This window comes from Salvelinus sp. IW2-2015, linkage group LG11 (assembly GCF_002910315.2).
Source record: "Salvelinus sp. IW2-2015 linkage group LG11, ASM291031v2, whole genome shotgun sequence".
NCBI classification, from domain to species: Eukaryota; Metazoa; Chordata; class Actinopteri; order Salmoniformes; family Salmonidae; genus Salvelinus; species Salvelinus sp. IW2-2015.
The window spans coordinates 50,662,069-50,675,280 of NC_036851.1; the positions used below are offsets into that span (position 1 = coordinate 50,662,069).

Sequence of the window (13,212 nt, forward strand, 5' to 3'; positions counted from 1 at the left end):
ATGGGTTTGTCCCATTCTGAATGAATGTCTTCCATAATGTATGAGGAGTGGAGAACAAGGACAACTGGTGGGGAGTAACACAAGTGTCAGGCGGGCCACTTTCTCCCCTGGGAATGGGTTCCCTTTCCACACTCATCTCAATGACCTGGCACACACACACACACACACACACACACACACACACACGCATGGAAAGCAAACAGACAGCCATACTTAATCCAACCCCTCCAAATGACACACATACATGTTTTTGGAGAGGTGCAGGGGGCTGGCATACTGGCAAGCTCACTTCCTGACAGATTTGATCCGTCTGACCTGGGATTCGAACTGGCAACCCTTCAGTTGTTGGCTCGCCTCTCTAACCGCTAGGCTACCTGCCTACTTTATCTGCTTGGATAAAATAAAAAACTGAAATACCTTATTTACATAAGTATTCAGACCCTTTGCTATGAGACTCCAAATTGAACTCGGGTGCATCCTGTTTCCATTGATCATCCTTGAGATGTTTCTACAACTTGATTGGAGTCCACCTGTAGTAAATTCAATTGATTTGACATGATTTGGAAAGGCACACAGCTGTCTATATAAGGTCCCACAGTTGACAGTGCATGTCAGAGCAACAACCCAGCCATGAGGTCGAAGGAATTGTCTGTAGAGCGCAGAGACAAGATTGTGTCGAGTCACAGATCTGGGGAAGGGTACCAAAAAATGTCTGCAACATTGAAGGTCCCTAAGAAAACAGTGGCCTCCATCATTCTTAAATGGAAGAAGTTTGGAACCACCAAGACTCTTCCTAGAGCTGGTCGCCTGGCCAAACTGAGCAATCAGGGGAGAAGGGCCTTGGTCAGGGAGGTGATCAAGAACCTAATGGTCTCTCTGACAGAGCTTCAGAGTTCCTCTGTGGAGATGGGATAACCTTCCAGAAGGACAACCATCTCTGCAGCACTCCACCAATCAGACCTTTATGGTAGTGGCCAGACGGAAGCCACTCCTCAGTAAAAGGCACATGACAGCCCGCTTGGAGTTTGCCAAAAGGCACCTAGACTCTCAGACCATGAGAAACAAGATTCTCTGGTCTGATGAAACCAATATCGAACTCTTTGGCCTGAATGCCAAGTGTCACGTCTGGAGGAAACCTAGCACTATCCCTACGGTGAAGCATGGTGGTGGCAGCATCATGCTGTGGGGATGTTTTTCAGCAGCAGGGACTAGGAGACTAGTCAGGATCGATAGAAAGATGAACGGAGCAAAGTACAGAGAGATCCTTAATGAAAACCTGCTCCAGAGCGCTCAGGACCTCAGACTGGGGCGAAGGTTCACCTTCCAACAGGACAACAACCCTAAGCACACAGCCAAGACAAGTCTCTGAATGTCCTTGAGTGGCCCAGCCAGAGCCCGGACTTCAACCCGATCGAACATCTCTGGAGAGATCTGAAAATATCTGTTGCAGCGATGCTCCCCATTAAACCTGCAGAGAATAATGGGAGGAACTCCACAAACAAGCATTTCGCTACACTCGCAATAACCTGTGCTAACCATGTGTATGTGACCACTAAAATTTGATTTGAAATACAGGTGTGCCAAGCTTGTAGCGTCATACCCAAAAAGATTCAAGGCTGTAATCACTACCAAAGGTGCTTCAACTTAGTACTGAGTAAAGGGTCTGAATACTTATGCCAATGTCATATTTCAGTTTTTAATTTCTGAAAACCTGTTTTTGCTTTGTCATTATGGAGTATTGTGTGTAGATTGATGATAAAAAAAAACTACTGAATCCATTCTAGAATAAGGCTGTAACATAACAAAATGTGAAAAAAGTCAAGAGGTCTGAATACTCTTCCCGAATGCACTATAGTTCTGCTGAATGTTATTTAACCTTTAGTTAACCAGGAAGTCCCATAAACCAGGAAGTCCCATTAACCAGGAAGTTTCCCAAGGGAGACCTGGCAGACAGACAGAGACAAACCATAGAAGGCAGATAATAACCATAGAAGGCTGTGCTGCACTAACCATAGAGGGTAGATGGATGACCATAGAGGGTAGATAGATAACCATAGAGGGTAGATGGATGACCATAGAGGGTAGATATATAACCATAGAGGGTAGATGGATAACCATAGAGGGTAGATTGGATAACCATAGAGGGTAGATGGATAACCATAGAGGGTAGATGGATACCATGAGAGGAGGTAGATGGATATACCATAGAGGGTAGATGGATAACCATAGGAGGGTAGATGGATAACCATAGAGGTAGATGGATAACATAGAGGTAATCCATAGAGGGTAGATATATAACCATAGAGGGTAAGATATTTAACCATACAGGGTAAATGGATAACCATAGAGGGGTAGATAGATAACCATTAGAGGGTAGATGGATGACCATGAGGGTAGATGGATAACAATAGAGGGTAGATGGATAACCATAGAGAGTAGATGGTAACCATAACATAGAGGTAAGGTAACTAGAGGGTAGATGGTAACCATAGAGGGTAGATGGTAACCATAGAAGGGTAGATGGGTAACCATAGAGGGTAGATGGGGTAACCATAAGAGGTAGCATGGTAAACCATAACCATAGAGGGTAGATGGATAATCATAGAGGGTAGATGGTAACCATAATCATAGAGGTAGATGGTAACCATAACCATAGAGGTAGAGGGATAATCATAGAGGTAGATGGTAACCATAACCATAGAGGGTAGATCGATAACCATAGAGGGTAGATGGTACCCATAGAGGGTAGATGGTAACCATAACATAGAGGGTAGATGATACCATAGAGGGTAATGGATAACCATAGAGGGTAGATGGATAACCATAGAGGGTAGATGGATAACCATAGAGGGTAGATGGTAACCATAACCATAGAGGGTAGATGGATAAACCATAGAGGGTAGATAGATGACCATAGAAGGTAGATAGTAACCATAGAGGGTAGATGGATAACCAATGAGGGTAGATGTCACCATAAGGTAATGGTAACCATAGAGGGTAGATAGATAACCATAGAGGTAGATAGATACCATAGAGGGTAGATGGTAACCATATAGGGTAGATGGTAACCATAGAGGGTAGATGGTAACCATAGAGGGTAGATAGATAACCATAGAGGGTAGATAAATAACCATAGAGGGTAGATGGTAACCATAGAGGTAGATGGAACCATAGAGAGTAGATAGGTAACCATAGAGGGTAGATGGGTAACCATAGAGGGTAAGATGGTGTAACCATAGAGGGTAGATGGTAACATAGAGGGTAGATGTAACCATAACCATAGAGGGTAGATAGATAACCTAGAGGGTAGATAGATACCATAGAGGGTAGATGTAACCATAGAGGGTAAGATGGTAACCATAGAGGGTAGATGGTAACCATAGAGGTAGAGATTAGATAACCATAGAGGGTAGATAGATAACATAGAGGGTAGATGTAACCAGTAGAGGTAGATGGTAACCATAGAGAGTAGATAGGTAACCATAGAGGGTAGATGGGTAACCATAGATGGTAGATGGTAACCATAGAGGGTAGATGGTAAACATAGAGGGTAGATGGTAACCATAACCATAGAGGGTAGATAGATGACCCATAGAGGGTAGACGTAACCGAGATAACCATAGAGGGTAGATGGATAACCATAGAGGGTAGATGGTAACCATAGAGGGTGATGGTAACCATAACCATAGATGGTAGATGGATACCATAGAGGGTAGATGGATAACCATAGAGGGTAGATATATAACCATAGAGGGTAGATGGATAACCATAACGGTAGATGGATAACCATAGAGGGTAAGATGGTAACCATAGAGGGTAGTGGATAAACATAGAGGGGTAGATGGTAACCATAGAGGAAGATAACCATAGAGGTAGATGGATAACCATAGAGGGTAGTGGATACCATAGAGGGTAGATGGATACCATAGAGGGTATGAATGATAACCCATAGAGGGTAATGAGTAACCCTAGAGGTAGATGATAACCCTAGAGGGTAGATGGATAACACATAGAGGGTAGATGGATAACCATAGAGGGTAGATGGATAACATAGAGGTAGATAGATAACCATAGAGGGAGATGGGTAACCATAGAGGTAGATGATAACCATAGAGGGTAGATGGTAACCATACTAGAGGGTAGATAGGTAGATGGATAACCATAGAGGGTAGATGGATAACCATAGAGGGTAGATGATAACCATAGAGGGTAGATGGATAACCATAGAGGGGAGATGGATAACCATAGAGGTAGAAACCAAGAGGGTAATGAATACACATAGAGGGTAGATAGATAACCATAGAGGGTAGATATGATAACCATGAGAGGGTAGATGGATAACATAGAGGGTAGATGGATAACCATAGAGGGTAGATAGATAACCATAGAGGGTAATGGGTAACCATGAGGGTAATGATACCATAGAGGGTAGATGATAACCATAGAGGGTAAGTTGGTAACCATAACCATAGAGGGTAGAGAGGGTAGATGGTTAACCATAACCATAGAGGTAGATGGATAACCATAGAGGGTGATGGATAACCATAGAGGTAGATGATAACCATAGAGGTTAGATGGTAACCATAGAGGGTAGATGGATAACCATAGAGGGTAGATGGATAACCATAGAGGGTAGATAGATGACCATAAGAGGGTAGATGGATAACATAGAGGGTAGATGGATAACCATAAGAGGGTAGATGGTAACCATAGAGGGTAGATAGATAACCATAGAGGGTAGATGGATAACAATATAGAGGTAGATGGTTAACCATAGAGGGTAGATATATAACCATAATAGGTAGACTAGATAACCATAGAGGTAATGGTAACCATAGAGGTAGATATATAACCATAGAGGGTAGATAGATAACCATAGAGGGTAGATAGATAACCATAGAGAGGATAGATAGATAACCATAGAGGGTAGATAGATAACATTGAGGGAGATGTAACCATAGAGGGTAGATATATAACCATAGAGGGTAGATAGATAACCATAGACGGTAGATAGATAACCATAGAGGATAATGATAGATACCATAGAGGGTAGATAATAACCATAAGTAGATGATAACCATAGAGGGTAATGATGACCATAGAGAGGTAGATGATAACCATAGAGGGTAGATGGATAACCATAGAGGTAATGATAACCATGAGAGGGTAGATGGATAACATAGAGGTAGATGGATAACCATAGAGGGTGATGGATAACCATAGAGGGTAGATGGATAACCATAGAGGGTAGATGGATAACCATAGAGGGTGAGATGGATAACCATAGAGGTAGATGTAACCATAGAGGGTAATAGATAACCATAGAGGGTAGATGGATAACCATAGAGGGTAGATGATAACCATAGAGGTAGATATATAACCATAGAGGGTAGATGGATAACCATAGAGGGTAGATGATAACCATAGAGGGTAGATAGATAACATAGAGGGTAGATGGATAACCATAGAGTAGATAGATAACCATAGAGGGTAGATGATAACCAAGAGGTAGATAGATGACCATAGAGGGTAGATAGATAACCATAGAGGTAGATGAGATAACCATAGAGGGAGATGGTAACTGGGATGTATTCGTTAGTGCAACAGAAAACTTTTCGCAAACAAAAAGTATATTTTTAACTAATCAGGTAGGCGCCCCCTGTTTCAGCCCATTTACTTCCAAGTGGATACACCCCAGTGTTGCATTTATCATGGAGGGTAGATGTCAACCATAGAGTTTCACTAACCGTAGAGGGTAGATCACAACCATAGAGTTTCACTAACCATAGAGGGTAGATCACAACCATAGAGTTTCACTAACCGTAGAGGGTAGATGTCAACCATAGAGTTTCACTAACCATAGAGGGTAGATTCAACCATAGAGTTTCACTAACCGTAGAAGGTAGATCACAACCTAGAGTTTCACTAACCGTAGAGGGTAGATCACAATCATAAGAGTTTCACTAACCGTAAGGGTAGATGGATAACCATAGAGGGTAGATGTCAATCATAGAGTTTCACTAACCGTAGAGGGTAGATCACAACCATAGAGTTTCACTAACCATAGAGGGTAGATGACGAGCCGTTGTGATGAAGAAGACTACTGCAAACAGAACAAACAGGAAGTCACACAATCGCTGGTACTTGGCGTAGTTGGCCAGCTTGGCTGCCTGAAAAAAAGGAGTAGGAAAAGCTTGATATAATTGATGTACCTACTAGTTTCTGTGTCTGACTGAATGTTCCATGTCACACCAGAAGTTCCTTCTTCATGAGAAATAAGACTGATGTACATTCCAGTATCTACACTAGCATATCACTGAGAATGCATGGCCAACTCATTCTAAGTAGTATTCTAGTTTGTAAATGTGGACACTAGAACTGAGCCTGTGTGTCTCTGTGTGTGTGTGTGTGTGTGTGTCTCTGTGTGTGTGTGTGTGTGTGGTGTGTCTCTGTGTTGTGTGTGTTGTCTCTCTGTGTGTGTGTGTGTGTGCTCTGTGTGTGTGTGTGTGTCTCTCTGTGTGTGTGTGTGTGTGTGTTGTGTGTGTGTGTGTGGTGTGTGTGGTGTGTGTGTGGTGTGTGTGTGTTGTGTGTGTGTGTGTGTGTGTGTGTGTGTGTGTCCGTCCATACCACTCACCTCCAGTATGAAGTCTGATGCGTCGTGACGCCACATCACCAGGCTCCCGACACGTAGCATGTTGTTAGCGTAGGAGAAACTGATCAGGCTCACTGTTGCTAGGTGATGGATGAACATGATGGGGAAGTCCTGCAATTCATAACGAACCAGGAGGAGGTTACCACAGCAACTGGGTCATAACGAACCAGGAGGAGGTTACCACAGCAACTGGGTCATAACGAACCAGGTGGAGGTTACCACAGCAACTGGGTCATAACGAACCAGCAGGAGGTTACCACAGCAACTGGGTCATAACGAACCAGGAGGAGGTTGTCACAGCAACTGAGTCATAACGAACCAGGAGGAGGTTGTCATACTTATGTCATGCAATAAAATGCCAATTAATCATACAATGTGATTTTCTGGATTTTTGTTTTAGATTCCGTTTCTCACAGTTGAAGTGTACCTATGATAAAAATTACAGACCTCTACATGCTTTGTAAGTAGGAAAACCTGCAAAATCGGCAGTGAATCAAATACTTGTTCTCCCCACTGTATATATAATTTAAAAAACTGAAATACCTTATTCACATAAGTATTCAGTATTCAGCCTCAAAATTAAGCTCAGGTGCATCCTGTTTCCATTGATCAGTCCTTGAGCTGTTACTATAACTTGATTGGAGTCCACCTGTGGTAAATTCTATTGATTGGACATGATTTGTAAAAGGCACACATCTGTCTATATAAGGTCCCACAGTTGACAGTGCACATCAGAGTAAAACCCAAGCAATGAGATCGAAGGAATTGTCCGTAGAGCTCCAAGACAGGACTGTGTCGAGGCACAGATCTGGGGAAGGGTACCAAAACATTTCTGCAGCATTGAAGGACCCCAAGAACACAGTGGCCTTCCAGAAGGACAACCATCTCAGCAGCACTCCAGCAATCAGGCCTTCATGGTAGAGTGGCCAGATGGAAGACACTTTTCAGTAAAAGGCACATGGCAGCCGGCTTGGAGTTTGCCAAAAGGCACCTAAAGACTCTCAGACATTGAGAAACAAGATTCTCTGGTGTCAGGAAAACCTGGCACCATCCCTACGGTGAAGCATGGTCGTGGCAGCATCATGCTGTGGGGATGTTTTTCAGCAGCAGGGACTGGGAGAATTGTCAGGATCGAGGCAAAGATGAACGGAGCAAAGTACAGAGAGATTCTTGATGAAAACCTGCTCCAGAGCGCTCAGCACCTCAGACTGGGACGAAGGTTTACCTTTGAACAGGACAAAGAGCCTAAGCACAAAGCCAAGACAACGCAAGAGTGGCTTCGGGACAAGTCGCTGAATGTCCTTGAGTGGCACAGCCAGAGCCAGGACCAGGTCATCTCCGGAGACCTGAAAATAGCTGTGCAGCAATGCTCCCCATCCAACCTGACAAGAGCTTGAGAGGATCTGCAGAGAAGAGTGGGAGAAACTCCACAAATACAGCTGTGCCAAGCTTGTAGCGTCATACCCAAGAAGACTCGAGGCTGTAATCGCTGCCAAAGGGGCTTCAACAAAGTACTGAGTAAAGGGTCTGAATACTTATGTAAATGCAATATTTCAGTTTTTTATTTTTAATAAATTAGCAAACATTTCTAATAACCTGTTTTTGCTTTGTCATTATGGGGTATTCTGTGTAGATTGATGAGGGAGAAAAAACGATTTAATCTATTTTAGAATAAGGCTGTAACATAAAATGTTGAAAAAGTCAAGGGGTCTGAATACTTTCCGAATACACTGTAATCTTAATCTGTATTACAAACTCCAACATAGCTTTAGCCTTATCCAACCCCGGACAGATTTTCTTGACCACATGGAATCCATGATGGAATTTGAATAATTCTATTAACGACTGGGACATTCTATCCTAATATCACATAAGTATAAATCCTGTCCCCTGTGCTGGAACTAGGCATTTAGAGGTTGAAACAAACAGCATTTCTGAGCAGAACCCATGTGACCTTTCATAATGAGTCATACTAAAATGCTCTAATCCAGTGGAGTCAAGGACATCCCTACGTATCTCACAACAGAAAGAAATATCTCAGCATACCTAGTAGTTTGTTTTTACATCTAGAGGCCAGTCTTTCTCCCCTTTCAAGTAGCGCTGTGTGTGTGTGTGTGTTCCCATCAAACAGACAACATCTGTTGCCTGTCTCACCTTGCGTTTGATGTCAGTAAACTGAGAGAACATGAGGGACCAGTAGAAGCCCAGCTCAGTCATGTAGTAGTGGTACAGGCCTGGAGTCAGGACCTGTTAGATAGTAACAGGGACCAAGACAGACAGGGTTTATGTTAACACAGACGGTACAGGCCTGGAGTCAGGACCTGTTAGATAGTAACAGGGAACAAGACAGACAGGGTTTATGTTAACACAGACAGTACAGGCCTGGAGTCAGGACCTGTTAGATAGTAACAGGGACCAAGACAGACAGGGTTTATGTTAACACAGACGGTACAGGCCTGGAGTCAGGACCTGTTAGATAGTAACAGGGACCAAGACAGACAGGGTTTATGTTAATACGGACGGTACAGGCCTGAAGTCAGGACCTGTTAGACACCAACATGGACCAATACAGACAGGGTTTATGTTAATACGGATACAGACATTATTGAACGTGTATACCATACTACTGTCTTCTTGCACCTCTGGGTTTACTAGGAAGTACTCTTTCATTCCAAAATACTTCCAACCAAATAAAGAGGCAGCCTGTATAACGTCACCTGGTAGGGTAGTTGTACCAGCAGTGGTGTGTATCCCACATCCATGGGCACTGTACAACACAGACAAACACAGTCAGTCTCAATTCAGTACACCACTGTTACGTCAATAGGAAATATGTACCACCAATCACCGCAAATCTCACCTGCCATAGAAAACGAATCCCATAGGTAAATATGCACAGATAAAATGTAGACCTCCACCTGTAAATACATGACAGGGCTGGGGTCAGACAGAACAATGGACTGTAACTCCACCTGTAAATACATGACAGGCTGGGGTCAGACAGAACAATGGACTGTAAAAGAATGCGTGTCTCTGTCTCTGACCTTGCATACACTTCATAATTACACACATCCTGATGAATCATGTATTGTAGTCAGTGACAGAACCAAGCCAGTAGTAATGACAGTAGTCAGATTCATTTACAAATTAGACCGCCACACACACACACAACACATAACAACGCGTGCACAGTCCCACAGAGGTCAAGGCAAACTCATTAGTAAATAAGAACCACAGATCAAGACTAGATGTTATAGCCTATGATATGACCCTACATGTTTGTCCTGGTTAATACCTACATGTTATATACCTGGTTTAATAACCTACATGTCCTGTACCTGGTTTGATAACCTACATGTACTGGGTTTGATAACCTACATGTCCTGTACTGGGTTTGATAACCTACATGTCCTGTACCTGGTTTGATAACCTACATGTACTGGGTTTGATAACCTACATGTCCTGTACCTGGTTTAATAACCTACATGTCCTGTACCTGTTTAATAACCTACATGTCCTGTACCTGGTTTAATAACCTACATGTCCTGTACCTGGTTTGAATAACCTACATGTCCTGTACCTGGTTTTAATAACCTACATGTCCTGTACCTGGTTTAAATAACCTACATGTCCTGTACCTGGTTTAATAACCTACATGTCCTGTACCTGGTTTTAATAACCTACATGTCCTGTACCTGGTTAATAACCTACATGTCCTGTACCTGGTTTAATAACCTACATGTCCTGTACCTGGTTTAATAACCTACATGTCCTGTACCTGGTTTAATAACCTACATGTCCTGTACCTGGTTTAATAACCTACATGTCCTGTACCTGGTTTAATAACCTACATGTCCTGTACCTGGTTTGATAACCTACATGTACCTGGGTTTGATAACCTACATGTCTGTACCTGGTTTGATAACCTACATGTACTGGGTTTATAACCTACATGTCCTGTACCTGGTTTAATAACCTACATGTCCTGTACCTGGTTTAATAACCTACATGTCCGTACCTGGTTTAATAACTACATGTCCTGTACCTGGTTTAATAACCTACATGTCCTGTACCTGGTTTAATAACCTACATGTCCTGTACCTGGTTTAATAACCTACATGCACTGGGTTTGATAACTATATGTCCTGTACCTGGTTTATAACCTACATGTCCTGTACCTGGTTTTAAATACCTACATGTCCTGTACCTGGTTAATAACCTACATGTCCTGTACCTGGTTTAATAACCTACATGTCCTGTACCTGTTTTTTAATAACCTACATGTCTGTACCTGGTTTAATAACCTACATGTCCTGTACCTGGTTTAATAACCTACATGTCCTGTACTGGTTAAATAACTAATGTCCTGTACCTGGTTTAATAACCTACATGTCCTGTACCTGGTTTAATAACCTACATGTCCTGTACCTGGTTTAATAACCTACATGTCCTGTACCTGGTTTATACCTACTGTCCGTACCTGTTTAATAACCTACATGTCCTGTACCTGGTTTAATACCTACATGTCCTGTACCTGGTTTAATAACCTACATGTCCTGTACCTGGTTTATAACCTACATGTCCTGTACCTGGTTTAATAACCTACATGTCCTGTCCTGGTTTAATACCTACAGTGTCCTGTACCTGGTTTAATAACCTACATGTCCTGTACCTGGTTTAATAACCTACATTGTCCTGTACCTGGTTTGATAACCTACATGTCCTGTACCTGGTTTTAATACCTACATGTCCTGTAACCTGGTTTAATAACCTACATGTCCTGTACCTGGTTTAATAACCTACATGTCCTGTACCTGGTTTAATAACCTACTGTCTGTACCTGGTTTAATAACCTACATGTCCTGTACCTGGTTTAATAACCTACATGTCCTGTACCTGGTTTAATAACCTACATGTCCTGTACCTGGTTTAATAACCTACATGTCCTGTACCTGGGTTTAAATAACCACATGTCCTGTACCTGGTTTAATAACCTACATGTCCTGTACCTGGTTTAATAACCTACATGTCCTGTACCTGGTTTGATAACCTACATGTCCTGTACCTGGTTTAATAACCTACATGTCCTGTACCTGGTTTAATAACCTACATGTCCTGTACCTGGTTTAATAACCTACATGTTCTGTACCTGGTTTTAATACCTACATGTCCTGTACCTGGTTAAATAACCTACATGTCCTGTACCTGGTTTAATAACCTACATGTCCTGTACCTGGTTTATAACCTACATGTCCTGTACCTGGTTTAATAACCTACATGTCCTGTACCTGTTTAATAACCTACATGTCCTGTACCTGGTTTGATAACCTACATGTCCTGTACCTGGTTGATAACCTACATGTCCTGTACCTGGTTTATAACCTACATGTCCTGTACCTGGTTTGATAACCTACATGTACTGGGTTTGATAACCTACATGTCCTGTACCTGGTTTAATAACCTACATGTCCTGTACCTGGTTTAATAACCTACATGTCCTGTACCTGGTTTAATAACCTACATGTCTGTACCTGGTTTGATAACCTACATGTCCTGTACCTGGTTTGATACCTACATGTCATGTACCTGGTTTAATAACCTATATGTCCTGTGTTTATAACCTACATGTCCTGTACCTGGTTTGATAACCTACATGTCCTGTACCTGGTTTGATAACCTATATGTCCTGTACCTGGTTTGATAACCTACATGTCCTGTACCTGGTTTATAACCTATATGTCCTGTACCTGGTTTGATAACCTATATGTCCTGTACCTGGTTTGATAACCTACATGTCCTGTACCTGGTTGAAAACTACATGTCGCTGTACTGGTTTGAAAACCTACATGTCCTGTACCTGGTTTAATAACCTACATGTCCTGTACCTGGTTTAATAACCTACATGTCCTGTACCTGGTTAATCCCTACTGTCCTGTACCTGGTTTAATAACCTACATGTCCTGTACCTGGTTTAATAACCTACATGCACTGGGTTTGATAACCTACATGTCCTGTACCTGGTTTGATAACCTACATGTCCTGTACCTGGTTTAATAACCTACATGCACTGGGTTTGATAACCTACATGTCCTGTACCTGGTTTGATAACCTACATGTCCTGTACCTGGTTTGATAACCTACATGTACTGGGTTTGATAACCTACATGTCCCTGTACCTGGTTTAATAACCTACATGTCCTGTACCTGGTTTAATAACCTACATGTCCTGTACCTGGTTTAATAACCTACATGTCCTGTACCTGTTTATACCTACATGTCCTGTACCTGGTTTAATAACCTACATGTCCTGTACTGGTTTAATAACCTACATGTCTGTACCTGTTAATAACCTACATGTCCTGTACCTGGTTGATAACCTACATGTCCTGTACCTGGTTTGATAACCTACATGTACTGGGTTTGATAACCTACATGTCCTGTACCTGGTTTGATAACCTACATGTACTGGGTTTGATAACCTACATGTCCTGTACCTGGTTTAATAACCTACATGTCCTGTACCTGGTTTAATAACCTACATGTCCTGTACCTGGTTTAAT

General features: G+C 42.3%; 1 protein-coding gene across 1 annotated transcript in view; it reads right to left on the reverse strand.

Moving 5' to 3' along the window:
* The window catches only part of LOC111970771 (ceramide synthase 5), a 45,606-nt gene that overhangs the window by 3,284 nt on the left and 29,110 nt on the right, over positions 1 to 13,212 (reverse strand). The window contains 6 exon segments of the mRNA XM_070445809.1: positions 6,026 to 6,085; positions 6,087 to 6,170; positions 6,635 to 6,763; positions 8,807 to 8,903; positions 9,373 to 9,419; positions 9,513 to 9,570. Of these exon segments, the coding sequence (XP_070301910.1) occupies positions 6,026 to 6,085; positions 6,087 to 6,170; positions 6,635 to 6,763; positions 8,807 to 8,903; positions 9,373 to 9,419; positions 9,513 to 9,570 (475 nt within the window).